This window comes from Rhinoraja longicauda, chromosome 11, assembly GCF_053455715.1.
Source record: "Rhinoraja longicauda isolate Sanriku21f chromosome 11, sRhiLon1.1, whole genome shotgun sequence".
NCBI lineage: Eukaryota > Metazoa > Chordata > Chondrichthyes > Rajiformes > Arhynchobatidae > Rhinoraja > Rhinoraja longicauda.
In genome coordinates this window covers 30,700,862-30,722,830 of record NC_135963.1, presented here as the reverse complement: position 1 = coordinate 30,722,830, position 21,969 = coordinate 30,700,862, and the positions used below count along the sequence as shown (strand labels likewise).

Below are 21,969 nucleotides of genomic sequence, written 5' to 3'. Positions count from 1 at the left end.
AATAACGCACTCTGCCTAGATGAGGAACTCTAAAAGGATGAGGAGAAAAATGGGGAATTCCATTATAGATCGTCTCTTTCTACACAAAACCCAAGCCATACCAGTAAACTCAACCATATTTTCTTATTCAATAAACAGTCCCTAACTCCTGTCATTTCTTGAAGATCATCCTCTGTCCAACAGCACAAAAAAATATGTACATCCCACCTTTCATGAAGATCATGTCCTGTCCAACTGCACAAAAATTAAAATGCACATTCCAACACAACGTTGTGCCTTCCTAAGGGATATTCTTACATGCACCTTCATCCTCCTTTGAAATTTACACTGTAGCTCTTACATGGCTGATGGAAGGCTTCTGACCATCAAATAAACAGATTGCAGATGGCTCAAGCAGTTTACAAAATGACAATTAGTTAGCTCTGGGCCTAGTTAACCTGGCCATGGACTAAATATTGTTATCTTAGACTACATTATTCGTGACTGGCTGTGTGGCAAGGATGTGGCAAGGATGTGGCAAGAACAGTAGAAGTTACTTTCAGTTTTGTTACCTCAATGGCCGACTTACAGAGGACTACCAACAAATGATCATTAGCTTGAAAGATTAGCTCTATGTTTTTCTCTCTTCACATCTAAGACCTGAATCACTGGGCATTTCTAGCATCTTAAGTTCTTAATTCAGATTTGCAGCATTTGCAGCTTTTTGGAGGAGGACTGCTCACCCAGAGGAGCCTCGTTTTCATTCCAGTAATCTCAGTGGGACAACAATCAGGTGAGGATTACAAAAAGCCAACAAAGGTCCACATTGAAAATCATCTCGTTTGAGTCTGGTCTAGCTTACAATATGATGAGCAAAAGCCAACCCCTGCTTGTTACAGAGGATAGTTAACTTGATGTCTGAAGAAGGATCCTGATACAAAATGCCACCTATCCATGTTCTCCACAGATGCTCCTGAGCCGCCGAGTTACCCCAGCACTTTGTGTCTGTTTTGGTAAACCACATCATCAGTTCCTTGTGTCTATATATCTTATGAATCTACCAATGTGTTATTAATTTTGTTCACTTACCTATTTACTGTGTAATAAACTAGCTTTTCTTTTTGCAAGTCTAAGGTGCAATTATGCCTACCAACGTCAATGCGGTTCAAGAGAACGGAGTGATATAACTCAACATGGCATTGATTTGGGTTACTGAACCAGAGAAAATATCCAAAGACACAAAAATAGCAAGCATATTTAAATGTGTTAGAAGTAGCAGAGGAGGCTTTCCATTATATTACTGAACCATGGAAGGCAATTCTAAACCATTTGCCTCCAGTATCGAGACACAGAACATGTCCTATGCTCCTAACTGTTAGACCATAACTGACCGAAGACGTTGTTAACCAGGAACTATGATTGTTTTGAATCCTCTTACTGTTTAAGATGGACATTTAATCATGATATTCCCTGGATCAGAAATCACCAAATTGATCAATATAGAAAAGGAATGTTTGGTCTTCTGATTCAACATAAAATAAAAATACTACATTTATGTTAAACTTATAACATAATCGAACATTGATGCTTTGCACTAACTTTGCTGCAAACAATACAAAATGTTTTTGCTGTTTAAAATTAGTGTTTTTTGTGGGTTATCTGACACTCAGTAAAATATTTGGTTCCAACAGCCACTGCTATTATATTTACTATTACTTTCAGATATTTTATTCTCTGTAACATTATGAAGAGACACCTCATTTGATCTGTAATTATTCCTACCTGGGGGTCAGAAAGGTTGGGTGGATCATGACTATCAGACAGAATAAACTCAAATGAATCTTCAAAGACCTCACTTCCAAAATGATGATAGTAAATCAGACCATGGAAGAGATCTCGCTGCAGAAAGCTATTTACAGGATAACCTGTAGAGATAAAGAAGAATAACACAGTAAGAAGCAGATTCCTTCCTCTTTAAATGTAACAGGTACAAAGATGAACATGGAGAAATGCAGATTAGTGTCTTCAATATTCCAGTACCTTTTATTCTATACAACTCTTAATCTTTTTCTGGGCAGATAACATATCCAGATGAAGTTAGTCACAAGAGTTATTTGCCAGGAAAAATTAATTAAGATATAAAAATTATTATTTCATTCCTTTAGCCCAAGGATCTGTGGGATTTAAAAAATAAAATCACACCTCTTTTGGATATTGTCTCTTACTAATTCACATGTTGTAGGACCCTACTACACCAGGAGTGAGCACATAAGGGTAGTTATCACATTTTATAAATAAGAATATATTTGCAAACTTTTGTTTGTAAACCAAAGGCCTGTTGATCTCTTGTTTTGACCTTTTGATAAGCACTGAGGAAACATGAGATCATAAAATCATGAAATCTAACCTGAATAATAATTGGAATTATTACTTTAAAAAACCAAATGGCCAACATTAAATTAGTTACATTCTCAATGAAGAATGGTTGTTTAGTGGATTGAAAAATCAGTGTCAATTAAGCAACTTTCTTCCTGATGTAGTAGGTGAAAATAAAATATATTATTTATCATATTCTGGATAATTAATTTTCAGAGTGAAGGAAGAAAGATTTTAAAAAACAACCTGCATTTGTAGATGGATGTTCATCAAGAAAGAGGATGGAGGACAGTGAGATCAATGTACGCAAGGGCAGTTTGAGATGTAGAAGGAGATGGTTTTGGGGCTCTTGAAGACCATTAGCTTGGATAATCCTCAGGGCCTGATGTAATCTATTTTAGGTTATTGAGGGAGACAAGAGAGGAGACTGCAGGGGTCTTGACAAAGATCTTTGTACATCCCCTTGCCATAGCAGTGGCTTAGAAACATAGAAACATATAAAAATAGGTGCAGGAGAAGGCCGTTCGGCCCTTTGAGCCAGCACCGTCATTCAATATGATCGTGGCTGATGATCTAAAATCAGTGCCCCTTTCCTGCTTTTTCCCCATATCCCTTGATTCCTTTAGCCCTAAGAGGACTGGACAGTAGTCAATGCTGTACCTTTGTTTAAGAAGGGAGGTAAAGATAATTTAGGAATTCACATGCCAGTGATCCTCACATCAATGGGAAGGAAGCTATTGTAGAGAATTCGTCACAATAGAATTTACTCGCATTTGAAGAGAATAGGCCAATTAGCGACAGTCAATGTTGTCCATGGCAGGTCATGTTTTACAAACTTGATTACATTTTTAGAGAAGATGACAAAGGTGATTGATGATGGTAGGGCAGTGGATGTTGTCTGCATGGATTTTAGTGAGGCATTTGATAAGATCCTACATAAAAGGCTAATCCAGAAGAATAATATTCATGGGATACATGGTGATTTGGGCGTTTGTATTTCAGAAGTGCCTTTTTCATAGGCGACAAGAGAGTTGTGGTGGAAGGGTGTCATTCTGGCTGTCAGACTGCAACCAGTGAAGTTCTGCAGGACTTCTGATGAGTTGGTGAGTAAATTTACAGACAATTGCTGGAGTTACAGACAGTGAGATGGGCTGTCAAAGCATACTATGGGATTTAGATCAGCTTCAGAAATGGACAATGAAATGGCAGATGGGATTTTAATCCGAGCAAGTGTGAGGTGTTATACTATGGGAATTCAAATGTAAGGGCAAAGCATTCAGTTACTGGCAAAACTCTTAACAGCAGTGATGTGCAGAGGGATCTTGAGGTTGAAGTTCATAGCTCCCTGAAAGTGGCAACACAAGTAGATAGAGTGATAAAGAAGCATATGGTATGCTTGCCTTCATCAGTCAAGGCATTGGGTATGTCAGGAACTTATGTTGCAGCATTGTAGGACTTTGTTAGATGACTATTTGAGTATTATATGCAGTTCTGCTCACCCCATTATAGGAAGCATGTGGAGGCTATAGAGAAGGTGCAGAAGAGATTTACCAGAATACTTAGGGGGTATTAGCTATATGGAGCGGTTTACCAAAGTTGTATCGTTTTCTCTGGAGTGTCAGGGGTTGAGGGGAGACCTGATAGAAGTATATACAAAAATGAGATACATTCAGATCCTTTTTCTCAGGGTGGAAATGTCAAATACTAGAAGATATAAGGTGAGAGGGGTAAAGTTTAAGGATGTGCAGGGCAATTTTTTTTTTACACAGTGGTTGCAGTGCAGTGCCAGCAGTGGTGGTGGAGGCAGATATAATAGTGACATTTATGAAGCTTTTAGATTGGCACAGGAATATGCAGAGAATTGAAGATATGGATCATGGAGATTAGTTTAACGTAGCATCATTTTCGGCATGAACACCGTGGGCCAAAAGGCTTGTTGCAGTGTTATACTGTTCTATGATCTATAACTGAAGAATCTACATAATGACTCAGGATTGTTGTAACAGAGGAGACAGTTCCGCTTATTGGATAACAAAGATATTTGGAAAAATTTGCTGGGAGATTTTATGTTGAGTTAATGTGGTTCTTACAAAGCAATATGAAGAAAACACATGTAAAAGACATGTACAAAGGTTCTTTGGGATTCTCATTTGATATTTATGAAGTACATTAATTTTTATGCCTTTTGGTTTCAGTAGCACTTACCTGGTAGATCTGGTGCCATTTTTGTCACAATCTCTCCAGCGCGTGGTAGAATTATAATCTTGTACAAAATGTAGTCATCACTAGAATCCAAATCAGAAGACAGTAACATATGGTCCTCTATTAATTTTGACTCTCCTTCTGCTAATTCAATAGCAATGTTGTTAATTAAGAAGGGAGGACTGTCATCTTTGGGCAAAATATTAACGGGAAATTTGTGTCTTGTTGCATGTTTACCATCAAAGATTCGAAATACAATATAATCTTTGGTTGTATCACTGTCGTCATGGTGATAATGCACAACTCCATCCATAATGTCTTTTATACTACACATGAATCCATTGGCACCTGATGACAGTACAAGTCAAAAACAGAAATCGTCTATGAAACGTGAGAGTAATCTGGTGAAGATTGCATTAAAATTTCATGCCATCACTTATCATCCATTTTATGCCAACATGACATAATTTACCAGTAAATGCTACAATAAGACATTTAGAAAAAAATTACTGTTCGAAATTGAAACTTCTAAATTATTGGGAAAGAATCCTTTAATGTAAGTTCAAATTTCAGATATTATTTCTGGTTGAAAATATTCACGTATGGGCCAAACATTTTTTGAGATCTCACGTTTTTTGAGATCTGGCCATCACTGGCAAGGCAGCATTCATTACCCATTTGAATTGTTCTGCAACAGGTGGTGATGAGCCACATTTATGAGCCATGACAATCTTCATAGTGAAGATGGTCCTGCAATCTGTTGGGAATGGAGTTCCAAGATTTCGATCCAGCAACACTGAAGGGCCAGAGATTTATTTCCAAGGCAGAACATGTGACTTGGAGGGAAATCTACACATGGTGGTGTTCCCATGCACCTGATGCCCTTATCCTTCTAGGTGGTAGAGATAGCAAGTCTGGGTGATGTTCTTCAGGTAACCTAGGTAAGTAATTTTACTCCATTTGGTAGATAGTATACATCGCAGCCAATGTGTGCCAGTGGTGGAAGGAATGAATGTTTGGGGAGATGAATGAAGAGCTAATCCTGGGAATTGCTTTATCCTGGGTGTTGGGAAGCACTGTTGGAATTGCCCTTGTCCAGCCTGGTGAAGAATAACTCATCACAATGCTGACTTGCCGTGTGGATGGTAGAAAAGTATGTGGAGTATCAGGAGGTGAATCATTCTCTGCAAAATATCCAGACCGTGATCTGTTCTTGTAGTCACCATATTTATCTAACTGGTCTGGTTATGTTAATTATGGATTTTTAAAAAAAGTTTCAGTCACATTGTCAAATAATAATAGTATACCAAATACATCTTTCCCCTCTTTTCAGGGGCTCAGCTGCCCAGCAGATCAGAGCTGAGTGAGACAAGCAGCTTTTACTTTAGTTTCATGATGCTGATCATCATATTTGTCAGTAGACTAGAGATTCATAAAATCTCTGTTATTATATCTGATTCTAAAACTCGCTGCCACTGTTTACCTTGCAGCCCTGTAGCACAACAGAGTTCAATATATACAAGCAGCTGACTTCATGCAACAGGTAACACATTTATTTTAATTTTGTTGTTTTTAAAGCTATTTTATGATAATGAAGATGATTAAAAATGTTAATGCCCTAATCATGTGCATTAACTCAGAATAATAAAGAACTCAGAATACTTTCCAAAAATATATTTATGTTAATTGTACCTAACATGAAGAGAGATGATTGCTAAAACCTTTGCTTTTTACCTTTAACTGTGAGCCTTCCATGCTGCAAACCTTCCACTACTATTAAACGTATTGCATTCATATTGTCATTGTCCACTATCTGGAAATTATCCCAAGTAATTGGTCGAGACTGGCCTTCCAACAAATTCAGACCTGCACAGATTAGAAATACCTGAATAAGCAAACCATTAAACAGGAGGTTTTCAAATATCAAGCTGTAAGTAGTTATAGATGTCTCATGTAACGGGAATAGAAATCCAGATAGGGCTCTTTCATCATTTTTATTCAATTTAAGATAAATCTGGAAATACCAAGATGACATTATGAAAAATAAGCACAAAGCTGTTAAATTGTTCTAAAGTATCCAAATGGTTCACAAATGTTCTTTATGCAAGGCAACCTGCTGTTCTTCTTTCGTCTGGCCAATATATGCAGATGGATGTACTCTTACTGGTACCCGGAATGGATCAGTAAGGCACCCAGTTACATCAATCCTTTTTCAGGGCAGCTGGCAATAGACGATAAGTACTGGCCATGCGTTGCAACCATAGCTCTGGTTGAGAGTGAAAAATAAACAATGCTCTTGATAGCCATTTAGGAAGAAGACAGGAGAAGCTGAGAAAGAGAAACCTTGTAATCGAATAAATGAAGGAAACAATATGAGTCCCAAGTTGAAAATATGACAGTATCAACTTGACTTGCAGTCAGGCTTGAGGTGGAATTACACAGTGGAGCTCACAACCCAGAGATATGAACAGTAAATGCTCTAATTTTAAGTAACGTCCACTTACTCCCCTGCCCCCCCACCCCCACCCTAGTTATTTCACCAGTTCCACAGTTCTCCACATGGTTTTCCTCTTGGGATCACACCTTCCCTAGCCAACACTGGGCTTCCCTGGCCTGAGGTCATTTGTGGCCGGCCCTGAATGATCTTGGTCTTTTCTTTTGCTTCCAGCTCTTCACCCCCCTCCCCTAATTTTCAGTCTGAAGAAAGGTCCAAACTCAAAATGTCACCCGTCCTTTTTCTCCAGAGATGTTGTTTGACTCATTGAGTTACTCCAGCACTTTGTGTCTATCTTCAGCACAGAGGTAACTGGATTTTCAATGCATTTATTTCAATGAGAACAGACCTAACTAGAAAATGAATGATTAGAAATCAAGATTGTTTATAGCTATCTGGAAATCAAGTTGGTAATTCTCAAATATAAATCTTCATTAGGTTAAATATGTTAATGAGAAATTGAGGCTAGTTGTAAACAATTTATACAGTTTGCACAATGTTTGGTTAAATTTCTCTACTTTCATTTAAAGTTTGATTTTTCATAAATGGTCAGCAGAACCTGATTCCATATCTGTCACCCACCCTCACCCCAACCCACACCCATTCCCATTGTTTTTCCCACCTCTCCGAATGTGTGGCTCCTACTGGATACCATGTGATGGTAGCAAGCCCGTTGAGTTTTGCCCCATTCATGCTTGTTTCACATGTGCTTGAGTACGAGCTTAATTCATGTTCATACTCCGTACATCAGTGGAGAATGAAAAAGAGCTGGAACGCTAAACCCAACTACTGAACCCAACTATATAATGCAACGGATGAAACCGGCTGAATTAATCAAACAGGAAATCAAGCCTAATGCCTTCTGGTCTTTAGGCAAAAAGCAAATAAAGGTTCAAATGCTGGAAATCTCAGTAAAAATGAGAAAATTCTGTAAATAATTCAGACTGGACTGCAGAACTACATTGATCTTTCGTCAGTTGAGAATGGAGGATATGTTGGATAGGGCATACTGCTGAAGAATTACACACATTCATTCTATGACACAATCACATGATCACCAGTGATTGCAATTACATCTAAATGGAAGTGGGAAAATTAAGCAAATTAGCTTATGTTCTCATGAAAATTAAAATATAAACATTTTTTTAAAAAAACAATCACAATCTCAGAGCACGTACCCGTATTCAAAGAAACTCTTGGTGCATCAGTATGTGCTGATCTGATCGAAAAGTGAACAATGATGGAAGCACTGGCCACGAAAAATGTGTCTATTGCCTCAAACTCAACCTAAGATAATACAAAAAAAAGAGACCATGAATGGCGGCATGCATGAAACCAAAAGACCTTTCAAAACTTTTCATTTATTTACAATACATTTTATTCCTGACAAAAATTGAAAGAGCGGAAATTTTGAATTAAATTGAATTGAATAAATTTTATTAGCCAAGTATGTATACATACAAGCCTTGGTGCTTTGCTCGCAAGTAACAACACGACATACAGTAAACAATTAAGAATAAAACACAAAACATTAAAATATTAAGAATAAAATGTTATAGTTTAAACATGTGAAGAATGAAATAAAATACCAGAGCAAAAGGAGGCTACAGACTTTTTGTTGTTGAGTAGAGCTACTGCTCGTGGAAAAAAACAGTTTTTATGTCTGGCTATGGCAGCTTTGACAGTCCGGAGTTGCCTTCCAGAGGGAAGTGCTTCAAAGAGTTTGTGGCCAGGGTAAGAGGGCTCAGAGATTATCTTACCCGCTCACTTCATGGCCCTTGCAGTGTACAGTTCATCAATGGGAGGAACGTTGCAGCCAACAACCTTCTCGGCTGATCAAACGATGTGCTGCAGCCTCCGGATGTCATGCTTGGTGGCTGAGCCAAACCAGACCATGATGGAGAGGGTGAGGACCTACTTTATGACGGCAGTATAAAACTGGACCATCATTGCCAGTGGCAGATTGTGTTTCCTCAGCAGCTGCAGGAAGTACATCCTCTGTTGGGCCTTTTTGACTGTGGAGTCGATGGTGGACTCCCATTTAAGGTCCCCGGAGATGATGGTTCCAAGGAACTTTAAATGACTCCACAGATGTGGTTGTGGTGTTGTTGATGGTGAGTGGTGGTGGGGTGGGGGGGAGGGGGGGGGGGGAGGGGGAGCTCTCCTAAAGTCTACTATCAATTCCACTGTCTTAAGAGCATTGAGCTCCAGGTTGTTGCAAAGCCACCAGGACGCCAGCTGTGTCACTTCCTGTCTGTAGGCAGATTCCTCCCCATCCTGGATCAGACAATCAGGGTTGTGTCATCTGCAAACTTGACATGTGTACTGTGTTGGCATCTAAAAAGTTGGTTAAAGTAGCCAGACCGAACACATTAATTGAAAATGATGTCTCAATTTTATTCTGCATTCCCCCAAAATAAAGAAAATCTTTGTGAAAGAACCTCTCTCGGGTTTTTACAATAGTGCCAGTTCTCAGATAATATACACATTATAGTGGAGAATAGCTAAACTCTTTCCATTTGGGAAATCTATTTCAGTCAGAAAGCTATGTCCAAAAGCAAAAAACAGTATATTCTGGAAAGATTAAATAAAATGCTGGAAAAAGTCAGCATTTCTGGCAGCAAAGGCGGAGAGAGATACAGAATTCTCTCCAAAGATATTGCTTGACCTGCTGAACACTTCCAAGATTTCCTGTTTTCTTTCTGGAAAGCTATTTTCTTTCCAGCAACCTGGGTTGGATTCCCAAGCCTCATATGAACTCTCAATACTGATATGATAAATGTTAAGTGTTCCTTTCTTATCATGTTAGTCAAAGAAACATGATGGTTTTTTATAAATTGAGAAATCTGCCCAGTATAACATGGGTGAAAATGCATTAGATCTTTTATATTATAACATAGATAATAAGTAAATAATAATTTCCTGGACTTTTAACTCATCACTTTAATTTCATGTTTCATGTATCTTCTTGTGTTTTATGACTGTTGGCAGACGAATTTTCCTCCTTGGACAAATAAAGTTCTATTGTATCATTTCGTATCATATCGTATATTGATCAATATCCACTAAGAAATAACTTATTTAATAGAGCGAAAGGCAATACTAGAGAAAAATAGTGGGTCAAGTTGTATCTTTGGGGGAAAAGGAATTGCAATGTTTGCAATCAAGTCCTTGTATCAGGAATGACATTGGGTCCTAATGCAAGTTCTCAACCCTAAACACCGGCAATTCCTTTTCCCTCACAACTGCAGCTCGACCCACTGAATTGCTCCTTCAGGTTGTTTTTTTACTTCAGATTCCAGCATCTGTTGTCCCTTGTGTCTCCTGGAGGTTGGGAAGGAAGAAAATTGAGGGAATTAAAAATTGTGCAGTTTTGAGACCTTAACAAAGCATGAGAGAGTAGGGAATATTTTCATTATGTATATATTGGATTTCTAACCTCTTAAATTATGAAGACACAATGAATTGCAGATGTTGGTTTACAAAATAAGACATATAGTGCTGTAGTAACTCCGCCAGTCAGGCAGCATAGACACAAAATGCTGGAGTAACTCAGTGGGGAAGGCACATCTCTGGAGAGAAGGAATGGGTGATGTTTCAGGTCGAGACCCTTCTTCAGACTTGATTTTGTGTCTATCTTTGGTTTAAACCAGCATCTGCAGTTCCTTCCTACACAAGTCAGGCAGCATCTTTGGGGACATGAACGGTGACGGTTCAGGTCGGGTCAGGAAAGCAAGATAGGATATTCAAAGTTAAAAATGAAGAAGGTAGATAATTCCATACTTAGATAGAACTTTTTGAAATTCAAAGGACAAACTAATTCAAAATACCTCATAATTCCTTCTTTCAGGGTGGCTGATGTTTGATGGTTGGTACGCAATCTTCATTTCATACAGATCCTGCCAGCTGAATGAATTGATAGGTTTGGTATGGTCATCCAAATGAGTTAAGTAGCCTTCATCAGGAGGCTCAGTGATGTTGAAAATCAGCCTGTCCTTTGGGGTCTCATCATCCTCCGCATCGATTGTGGCAATGCTCATTGGCGTCAAGATGAATTGATCAACCTCCAGGATGTACATTGGCATGAAGGCTGCTTTTGGTTGCTGATTTTGTATTGCACCTTCTAAGGTAACTTGAAGCCAAGCATGTTCTACCTGTTCAAAGAATATACTGTTTACTCACTGCTTAGGTTATTTTTTTTTAAATACATCAATTTCAAGGTTCTTCTAAAAATCAATGAAACCAAAGCACCAAATAATTAATTTCAAAAGGAATGTCTTCTCCACAATCTCTCTATGATCACAGTGACACTCTATCAATATAATTTAGGATTAAAGCCAACTTATACCAGTGGCTTAGTCCATAACTCTTTGGTATATCAGCATCAGTGGCATTCAGAGTACTTTAAGCAACTGCATATATCCAGGCCATGGATGGTAAAATATATGTAGAGTTAAATTCCCATAAACCTGGTGCATAATGTTGCATTATGAGTTGCATGGGGATACTGGAAGATATCACAGAGAAAATAAACAGAACATAATTTAAAAATTGATCTGAGGATGGTTCAATCAAATATTCACATTCTAATACATTACAAAATACATTTCCCAAAGGAGCATTGCTGTGGATTTAATTGTTGAGAATAACTTTTTTATGGAAGGATTCAGTGAAGTAATATACAACATTTCAATTATATTAATTATTGTGATTTTATTTTTGCTGTCATTTGGACACGTAATTATTGGTAAAAATCATTTCATGCCATTTGTTGTCTCTCCAAAACTATTATTAACTATAAAGAGTTCTAATTTCGGGTTCCATCCTTTTATCTAAGACATTAATGCAGCTCTATGGGATTTTGTTTCGGCTGCATTTGGAGTATTGTATGCAGAAAATTGCCAATGTTAGCCCCACTGTACAAGAAGGGAGCAAAGCAGAGTCGTGGAAACCTATTAGGTGGATGGGCAGAGAGTGAAGAGAAAGCAGGGACTTGGCAGAAGGACTTGGACAGGTTAGGAGAGTGGGCAAAGAAGTGGCAGATGGAATATAATGTAACAAAGTGTGGAGTATTTTGGTATTAGGAATAAAGGCGTAGGCTATTTTCTAAGGGCGGCACGGTGGTGCAGCGGTAGAATTGCTGCCTTACAGCCAATGCAGCGCCGGATACTCAGGTTCGATCCTGACTACGGGCGCAGTCTGTAAGGAGTTTGTACGTTCTCCCCGTGACCTGCATGGGTTTTCTCCGAGATCTTCGGTTTCCTCCCACACTCCAAAGACGTACAGGTATGTAGGTTAATTGACTGGGTAAATGTAAAAAAAATTGTCCCTAGTGTGTGTAGGATAGTGTTAATGTGCGGGGATCGCTGGGCGGTGCGGACTTGGTGGGCCGAAAAGGCCTGTTTCCGCACTGTATCTGAAATATGAAAAATATGAAAATAAATGGGGAGAGAATCCTGAAATCGTAGGTGCAAAGGGACTTGGGAGTGCTGGTGCAGAATTCTCAAAAAGTTAATTTGAATCGGTAGCAAGGAAGGCAAATTCAACAATAGCATTTATTTCAAGAGGGCTAGAATACAAAAACAGGGATGTAATGCTGAGGCTCTATAAGGCCCTGGTCAGGCCGCATTTGGAGTATTGTAAGCAATTTTGAGCACCATATCTGAGGAAGAATGTGCTGGCGGTGGAGAACATCCAGAGGTGGTTTACAAGAATGATCCCGGGAATGGGCATTGGGCCTGTACTCGCTGGAGTTTAGAAGAATGACGGGGGACCTCATTGAAACTTACCGAATAGTAAAAGGCTTGGATAGAGTGGATGTGGAGAGGATGTTTCCACTAGCGGGAAAATCTAGGACCAGAGGTCATAGTCTCAGAATTAAGGGACATTCCTTTAGGAAGCAGAAGAGGAGGAATTTCTTTAGTCAGAAGGTGGTGAATCAGTGGATTTTTTTGCCATTGAAGGCTGTGGAGGACATCAATGGATATTTTTTTAATGCAGAGATGGATAGATTCTTGACTAATTTGGGTATCAGAGGTTCTGAGGAGAAGGCAGGAGAATGGTATTAGGAGGGAGAGATAGATCAGCAATAATTGAATGGCTGAGTAGACTAGAGGTTGTCTGACTCGCCGAATAGTTCCTGTAATATTTCAGACTTCCAGCATCTGTAATATGTTTTTGGATTAATGGAAGAATACAAAATAAGCATTCTGTGCTCATATCTCTTGAAGTCTCTTACTCACATTTACAGAAAAAGTAGACCAAACCTCATTTTATTAAGTGTTATAACATACAGAGGTGCATCCTATTCCTCATAATACAGACCCAATGTCAACATGAACTCATGTTAAAACTTTGAACAATCATGTTGGATGTTCCTGCAGGAAAACTGCAAATACAGTACATCATATAATTTACAGCATGAACAATTCACTAACATTCGCTAACATTCGCTAACATTCTCATGTATCATAAACTAAGTTTGCACATTGATGTTTTTCACAACAGCTCGGCAAAATATCTTCTCATGAAACATGAGGTGCAATAAAAGAATTATCACAAACCTTTACTTTAGTTTAGTTTAGTTTAGAGATATTATGCAGAAACAGGCCCTTCGACCCACCAAGTCTGTGCCGACCAGCAATCCCCGCACACTACCACCATCCTGCACACTAGGGATAATTTACAATTTTTTTTAGCAAGGCCAGTTAGCCTACAAACCTGTACGTCTTTGGTGTGTGAGAGGAAACCGGAGCGCCCGGAGAAAACCCATGCAGGTCACGGGGAGAATGTACAAACTCCGTATAGACAGCACCCGTGGCCAGGATTGAACCCGGGTCTTTTGCGTTGTAACTCTACCACTGCACCACCATGCCACCCCATCTTCTATACCATCTGCTGCCATGATATAAAGTTGCCTTGCAATATAGTGTTGCCTCATTCAGTGAGAGTGCCAATCAACCATAAGTAGAAACTTTGACCCACATCTTTTCAATGTGCATCATAGGACCAATTCTCACAAACATCTTTACAGAAGTTGAGTCTTTGGATGCTCCAATACTTGGCTACAGATTTGATTCCATACATTAGGCTTCTTTTCCCTTTAAATATTCTCCTTTCGTCATTGCAAAGATTAATATATTGTGATACTTTATAAGACTTTTCAAGAACATTCATATTTTTGTCTTAAATTCTTTAATTGCCCTCTACCTTTTAACGTCATTGCAAACAGTTATCTTCATTCACCACAATGAACCTCCTGCATACGGTTATTTTTCACTGCTGGCAAGGAAGTAGGAAGAAAATAACTGTTTAATGGAGCACATTAAACAAGGGCTGCAGAGTTAGGAAATGCGGATGGTTAAGTAAATCAATTGAGGGTGAAGTTTTGCTAGATTTCCGCTGGAAATCAGGGAATTTCCACGTAAGGTAAATAGTTGGAAATTGACACCATATGACTGTAGCCTGTGCATATGGTGGAGAGCATGCAGTGGATTACAGACTAACATTCTTTATCGGTGCATTCTTAATAATAAACCACCACTTAAATTTTCTCTTTAAACATACATGCTCCTTCTTAACTTGAAATCTTTCAACAAAATGAGTACCTTGAGTGGGAATCTGCTCCATTCATCTCTGATATCAACTCTGATTGGAACATAGTCAACCTCAGGAGAGGGTGGGCTGAGATGTTGATACTTCAGTCCCATTGCTAAGAAATCTTCACAGCTTGTCTTTAAGAATCGCACTTCCTTAAAACCAGTGGGACACACCTTGTTGGTAGGGCACGAAGCTCCAGATTGACTTGCTGAAGAATGAGAATCGTCAATAATATTTAAACGCTCAATCATATAAATAGCAATTATTGTGAATAATACGATACATTTGGTTAACAGCTGGATATTACCACATTAATATCTATTTAACATTAGACTTTTTAAAGGTTTTTCCCAAGTATTTAGTTGACATCTGCATCAGTTTTTTTCTGTTCTACAAATATTTTTAAAATTAAAGTACCTTTTGTCGAATTCTGTTGATGTGCAGATCCAGGGGGCCTAGGATTATCAACAACCAACTGTCCTTGGGCTGGAAGGAGAGCCTCAGTTGATAAGATTGTTACTGTACAGATTGCATTCACACTGCTTACGTTGTAATGGAAAGACACCACACTTTTGTCAATGGGATTTGATATCCCATAAAATTGTTGCACCTGAAGCCCAACTAATCCAAATCTGATGAGACTGGATTTAGGTTCTGCAATTTGCACATTCAAGAGAAATGTTTCCATAAAAGTTTGGGATTCAGTGAATCTGGAAATTAAAAGAGAAGAAGCAAGTTAAATATCCGGGCACCTACTCAGACTGCCTTCTAATTCACAGAGTGCCATGTCCAAAGGACAACACAAAGCAGCAATGCTAGATTGCCAGCATTTAAACGCAATCCTAATCTATAACAATATGCATATGCAGGAAGAATTGTTATGCAGAGATTGTGATCTTTCACAACCTAGCTTTCAAACGGTGTAATTTTACTTTTACACTTCAAGCACTTGTTCTCCATTCCAACACTCATGTGAGTGGTTTACTAAGCCATTTCAAAGCTAAGAGGTCACTACATTGTTGTATATCTGGAAGTTAGAGAAAGACAAATCATCAGATCAAGGTCAACAGATTTACGTTCCAAAAGGAACCAGAATGATTTATATGTCCAGCTTTAATTCCAAATGCATTTAGTTAATTTTCCCAACTGCATAATTGAATTTGAACTTGCATCCCGATTCAGCCTGGTCCTCTGAATGAGTAGTTTAGTAATATAACAACTACAATAACATATAGAAGGGGTTCATTGTTGGCAACTTCGGAGCTGTTAAAGGCTGCCTCAAATTTTGAGAAGCTTATCATGATCATAATCGTAATCATATTCGTAATTTATTAGCCAAGTATGTTTTGCAACATACGAAGAATTTGGTTTGCAATACAGTCATACCAAAAAAGCAACAAGACACACAACTACATAAGAATTTGACATAAACATCCACCACAATGGTTCCTCCACATTCCTCACTGTGATGGAAGGCAATAAAGTCTTATCTTCTTTCCTCTTTTCCTCCCGCGGTCGGGGGAGTCGAACCATCCACAGACGGTCATCGAGCTCCCACTTCGGGGACGGCCGGCGATCGAGATCCCGCATTGGGATGGTCGAAACTCCTGCAGTTTGGTGTTTCCAAAATCGGTCCCTAACCAAGGACCAGGAGCTTCACGGTGTTAAAGTCCGCAGCTCCCGCAGGTTGGAGCACCAAAGGCCGACCCCTGGCAAAGGGACAGCCTGCTACAAGATGTTAAAGTCCGCAGGCTCCACGGTTTTGGAGCACTAGAAGTCTCAAACAAGGAGCCGCCAGCTCCACGATGTTAGGCCACAGTGCAGACAGAGATACGACACGGGGAAAGTCGCATCTCCGTGGAGGAAAGAGATAAAAAAAGTTTCCCCCACCAACCCCCCCCCCCCACAAACACAAAACTAAAGATAATCTAAAACATACATTTTACAACAAACTGAAAACACAAAGAAGGAAAACGACAAAGACAGACCGTTGGTGAGGCAGCCTTCAGGTGGTGCCCCCTGGTATCTGACACAAACACATAATCAATGTGGCTAATAACCATTTTCTATAAGGAAAGAAATGAAGTGTCTTTTTTTTACCTCTGTAAACAAGGTAGAAATTGCAAATGACAGATTGAGCACGTGTGCCTTGGAAGGAAACAATGTTCAACAAATTATATGGTACAATTATCGATGGGGAAATTATTTGGAGTCAGGAACAGGCAATTTAATGAAAATTTTCTTCATGGCACATAGACATTGAAGCATTTCTTTTCAAATATAGTGTTTACCAGCTGTCAACACATGACTTCAAGGGTGGGAGGGGGTATATGTCCAAATATCACATCTCTCTCTTCTTTCACGAAAGCAGCTCATCCATTTCAAAGTTCAGGGGTACTATATTTTTTTACATTATTTGAACAGCTGTTAAGAAGACGTTTACAAAAAAACTTGGTATTGCCATAAAAGCAAGAACCAGTCACATGTTGGAATGTAGTAAAGAAAATACAGATAAATAAAGTACAAATGGCTCTGTATTCTTTGGAACAAATATTAAGCGGAGAAGCTTACGTTGAAAAGAAATACAGCAGGATTTCAACTAGCAATGCCTCTACAATTAAAATTTCTATCACAGATGGTCATTCCACCCATCTAGATGCTGCGTTATAGAGTGAACACGTAAACACATCAACGACCATCTTGGGACTGAAATTCAAATCTGCAATAAAACTGATTATACAAGTAGAATTGGCTCAACACATTTTGTGCAAAGCAAATGCTACTTTCCATTTATCAAATTTCATGTTACAGAAGTATGAAATGTGGGAAGAATATATATGTAGCACACAATCCTGTCAATTATTCTAATTGTTATGTTGCCATTTATAATTGAATCAAAGGTGGGGTGGTGTTTAAGAACCTGAATGACCAGAAAGCAGAATAGTGAAATGGTTGGAACAAGGTTAAGATTTCAGTTCAATTAAGAATGTAAACAGTCCTAGGATATCCTAATTGCAAGATATCTAGTGAGAAAGTACAGTTTTGTTTTAAAGTTGGAGCTACAAAGTATAATGTGGTTAATGTACACTCACACACCTTGCATGATTTCAAACTTCCTACTGCTGTCTGATCACAATTCAATCATGGAAGTGTAAACACATCTTTATTAATGTTAATTAATCGAATGAACATTTTATACTATAGATCATATACAATTATTATTTAGATTACCTATAAACTCTTAGCATCACGTTATCTTCTTTGAGTAGAGGGCAGCCATTATGAGTGTACTTCACTTCGTAGGGGAGAATATTACAGTCAAACACCTGCTCAAAAATAGTCATTAGTATTTTTTTGGTTTTATTGTTCATCAAAAACAATGCTTAACATTAAAAATAATAAACATCCACATACTAAAACATTCGTTTGTTTGTTTATTTGTTCCTGAACTACAGCCAAAATGGTACACGATAGCATGACAATTTTAGGCCCACCTTTCTCACTGTCATCCCTTTGGTTCTAATGGAAGAAGTTTCATTGAAATATGTGTTATATTTTTAAAGTTATTCACATTTTAAAGTTTAAATCTATCTCCTACGGAGGGAGAGGGTGGAGGGAGGGGGGAGGGAGAATAAGTGGGGTTGAGGGGGATGGAGTGGGGGGAGGGGAAGGGGAGGGGAAGGGGGAGGGAAGGGGGAGGGAAAGGGGAGGGAAAGGGGGGAGGGGAAGGGGAGGGGAGGGGGTGGAGGGGGGGGGAAGGGGGGTGGAGGGGGGCGGGGAGTGAAGGGGAGAGGGGAGGGGAGGAGGGGGGAGGAGGGGGGAGTGGAGGGGGAGGGGATGAGGGAGGGGGGAGAAGGGGTGAGGTGGGAGGAGGGGGAGGGGGGAAAGGAGAGGGTGCTGCACCAATGCAGGAGAGATTTGGGCCTAACAGGTCCACTTGGTCTAGTATTACTTTAAATTTTGTATTTCACCCTCACTATTGCTTTCTTAACTTCTCATCATGCTTCTTTAATAATCTGAAATTATTTATGTCCATAATCTGTTCCATTTAAGTACTTCCACTTCTGCCAAAAAGATTTATCTCTTTGGCCTGAAATGGAGCAATTAACCTGAGATAGTGGTCAAACTCAACAGAACCAATCTACCTCAAAGGATAGAGGGGGTAGGATTTCACATACAGTTCTTGCAAAGTGGATTATTATAAAAAGCTTGGTGAAGACGGAACAGGGAAAAGTGATATTTGACACCATAGTATTAACCAATCCCACTTCAAATCGATCAAATTGTTCTTTAGGTATGATAAACTACAATGGATAATAATTAATTATTACTGCACAGAAGGAGGCAATTCAGCCCATGCTGGATCCCAGCAGAGGAATGCCAAGTGTCCCATTTCCTCTCTTCCTACTCAACTACACTAAGGAATAATTTACAGTAGCTAATTAATCAACAGGCACATCTTTGGGATGTAGGAGGAAACTGAAAACTGAAACCCATGCAGCCACAGTGGGAATGTACAAACTCCACCGGAGATCAACTGCTGCACCAGTGCCCTATGATGAATGCTCTATTCAAGCTGATGTTAAGGAGACAGTGACACTACATAAAGCAGATATTCATCAACTTTCCTCCTTCTGCCTGGAAATTCAATTGCTTAAGTGTTTTATTCAGGATTATACTTTGCAATATCAATAAATCATGATAATAACCACCGACAGGTGGTTTAGCATCATTTGGAAATTTCAATTGGTCATGTTCTATCATGAGTCACCCTTACCACAAAGGTATTTTATTGACATGGGGATGTGTGTGCCACACTCCATTTGGAGCATTGTTATGGAAGTTGGGACAATGTGAGTCATAAAGTTGCACACAAGTTCTTTGGCCCACATGTCCATGCCAACACTTTTGCCCATCTACACTAACCCTATTTGCTCATATTAAAGATGCATCCTTCTATGTCCTGCCTAATTAAGTGTCATTGTTGGTCACTCCCAAACAACATGGTCTTATGTCAAAAGATCCTTCCCCAACATCAACAATATTAAATCTACTCTCTGAATATCCCCCCAGTAAGGTCTCTAACCCCTAAATTGTTTTCCTTTTCCCCTTACAATCGCTCTAATTCCACAGTTTATAATCTATTTCCACTCACTACCGTACCCTAATTATTGCCATTGAGATGTCTTTCCTCCCTCCGCCATTCCCCACCCAGTTCCCAACAACTCAAATGCAGGAAATTTTCCAACTTTTTCCTTCTCTCCTCCAGACTAATGCTGGAACATTCCAGTCCTCACTCGCGTTGGAAAAATGGCAGCAAGTTCCCAATCACCCACCAGCATTTATTCTACAAAGCTCTCCCCCCCCCACCCACCGCCCCCAACCCCCTCAGTCTGTAAGACCAAACCCCACCCTCTGGGCCTCGGTCATAATTGAGCCACCAATCTAAACTGGCACCTCATATTAGCAGTTCTCTTTTACCCATGTGCTGCACTTTTCCATATCCATATATACCAGACATAATTTCTCTATTACCATTTATTTTACTGTGACATTTTCATAATTTTCTCATTGAAGGCTGACTCTAAGTACATACATGTTATATTTCTACCTTCTATATCCTATGATATCCTTGAGACTTTATAGCAGACATGCACAAAAATGCACATTCTGTGTTGTGTACAACTTCAGTTAAGTGTTAAGAATAAAGTTAGAATTGAATTCAAGTAAATTGGTATCCTAACTAATATCATGGGTTCCTGATGATGTACTTTCAACCTTTCTAAATTGAACGTTTTATATTTAGATCCAGTTGGAACAATCATTAGAGAACTCGAATTTTTGTGTTCTCTTATCTGGATCTTTGGACACAATCCAAAGTCTCCCACTCCTGACACTACTTTCGTGTTCTTGTTCTATGTCTGTATAAAACTTGAGTCTTCAAGGTACAACAGAAGTCTTTATTACAGTAACTCAATGCTGGCAGCAAGACAACTAAAATGGCTGCAACCCCACGATCTGACTCCACACTCCACACTGTGTACAGCCAAGATAACTATGTACAAAACATCTCCCTTTGTCCTGTGCAGCGCCACCTACTGCACGGGAGGAGCAACTGGTCCTCCCACCCCACACCGTCCATCAAACATCACATGAATGAATAAAGGAAATGTGGTAGTGGGATAGCATAGAACTAGGGAGAATTGGTGATCAATGATTGTTGTTGGCTTGGTGAGTCGAAGAGCCTGTTTCCATGCTATATCTCTCAATGAAGATGTGGGCTTCTTAGGCAGAGTCAGCATTTAATTGCATTTGAGAAGGTGGTGATGAGCTGCTACTTGTACCACTGCAGTCCTTGAGGTGTGGGTATACCTGCAATGTTGTTGAGGAGCAATGTGACCTTGTGACAATGAAGGAACAGCAATATCTTTCAGGAAGGTGTGTGGCTTGAAGGGCAATGTGCAGGTTATGGTGTTCCCATGCTCTTACTGTCCTTGTCCTTCTAGATAGTTGGAATGAGCTCTCTAAGGAGTCTTGGTGAATTGCAGCAGTGCATCATGCAGATAGTACAAACTGCTGTTACTGTGCATCAATGCACAGTACGTCAGTGCAAGAATGACAATTTGACAAAACACAGACAATGTGTTTGTACTTGAGAGTGCATTCAGAGCAAAAATACGTTACTTTCGTCTTTGTTTTAAGTAGTGTGATTTTTAACTGAAATGTAGCCCACTTACCTGAGGAGTTAACTTGCCAACACGTTGAGTTAGTGGCTCATTCAATACAACTTCCACCTTGCAGGAATCTTTAGCCTTAGGTATGTTGAATTGCAGATCATTATCTGTCACAAATGAATATTGTCCCTTGCCGACTATAATCCCTCCATTCAGCCGAACAAGTCCATCTGCTTTTGTTTGTTCAGTGACGAAAGTTACCAGTGCCAACAGACTTAGACACCTCTTTATTCCAAAATATGTTTTCTTTGAACAAATCATCTTTCAAAGTAATAAATATCAGATAGGAGTGGTGTTTGTAAGTGGTGCGGGAGTGAAAAGAATTAAATCCAAGAGTTGTTAAGTTTTCCTGCTTTGTGCAGAAGATCAAGTTGGACTGAGGTAACTAGCTGGAGTAATCCATATGTTTGAATGCACAAATCTATTGTTTTTCATCCCAACTTTCATTTAAATTTGCACCTGCCAGAGAAGTAAATAATTAGACAGTTCACCAATATTTCAAACTTTCAACATTTGCCTCAAGAAAACTTTGAAGTGCTAGTTTTAAATATTGATTTTCTAAAGCAAAATAGATTTGCTCAAGAT

At 39.2% G+C, this 21,969-nt stretch overlaps 1 protein-coding gene across 1 annotated transcript in view; it reads right to left on the bottom strand.

Annotated features, from left to right (window-relative positions):
* The window catches only part of frem1b (Fras1 related extracellular matrix 1b), a 113,865-nt gene extending 92,220 nt beyond the window's left edge, over window positions 1-21,645 (bottom strand). The window contains exons 1-9 of the mRNA XM_078407974.1: window positions 21,388-21,645; window positions 17,882-17,976; window positions 15,068-15,360; window positions 14,659-14,858; window positions 10,882-11,205; window positions 8,230-8,338; window positions 6,292-6,423; window positions 4,561-4,905; window positions 1,762-1,904 (exon numbers count right to left, since the gene is read on the bottom strand). Of these exons, the coding sequence (XP_078264100.1) occupies window positions 1,762-1,904; window positions 4,561-4,905; window positions 6,292-6,423; window positions 8,230-8,338; window positions 10,882-11,205; window positions 14,659-14,858; window positions 15,068-15,360; window positions 17,882-17,976; window positions 21,388-21,645 (1,899 nt within the window). The remainder of the gene's footprint in view (window positions 1-1,761; window positions 1,905-4,560; window positions 4,906-6,291; window positions 6,424-8,229; window positions 8,339-10,881; window positions 11,206-14,658; window positions 14,859-15,067; window positions 15,361-17,881; window positions 17,977-21,387) is intronic.
* Between the last annotated feature and the right edge of the window lie 324 nt (window positions 21,646-21,969).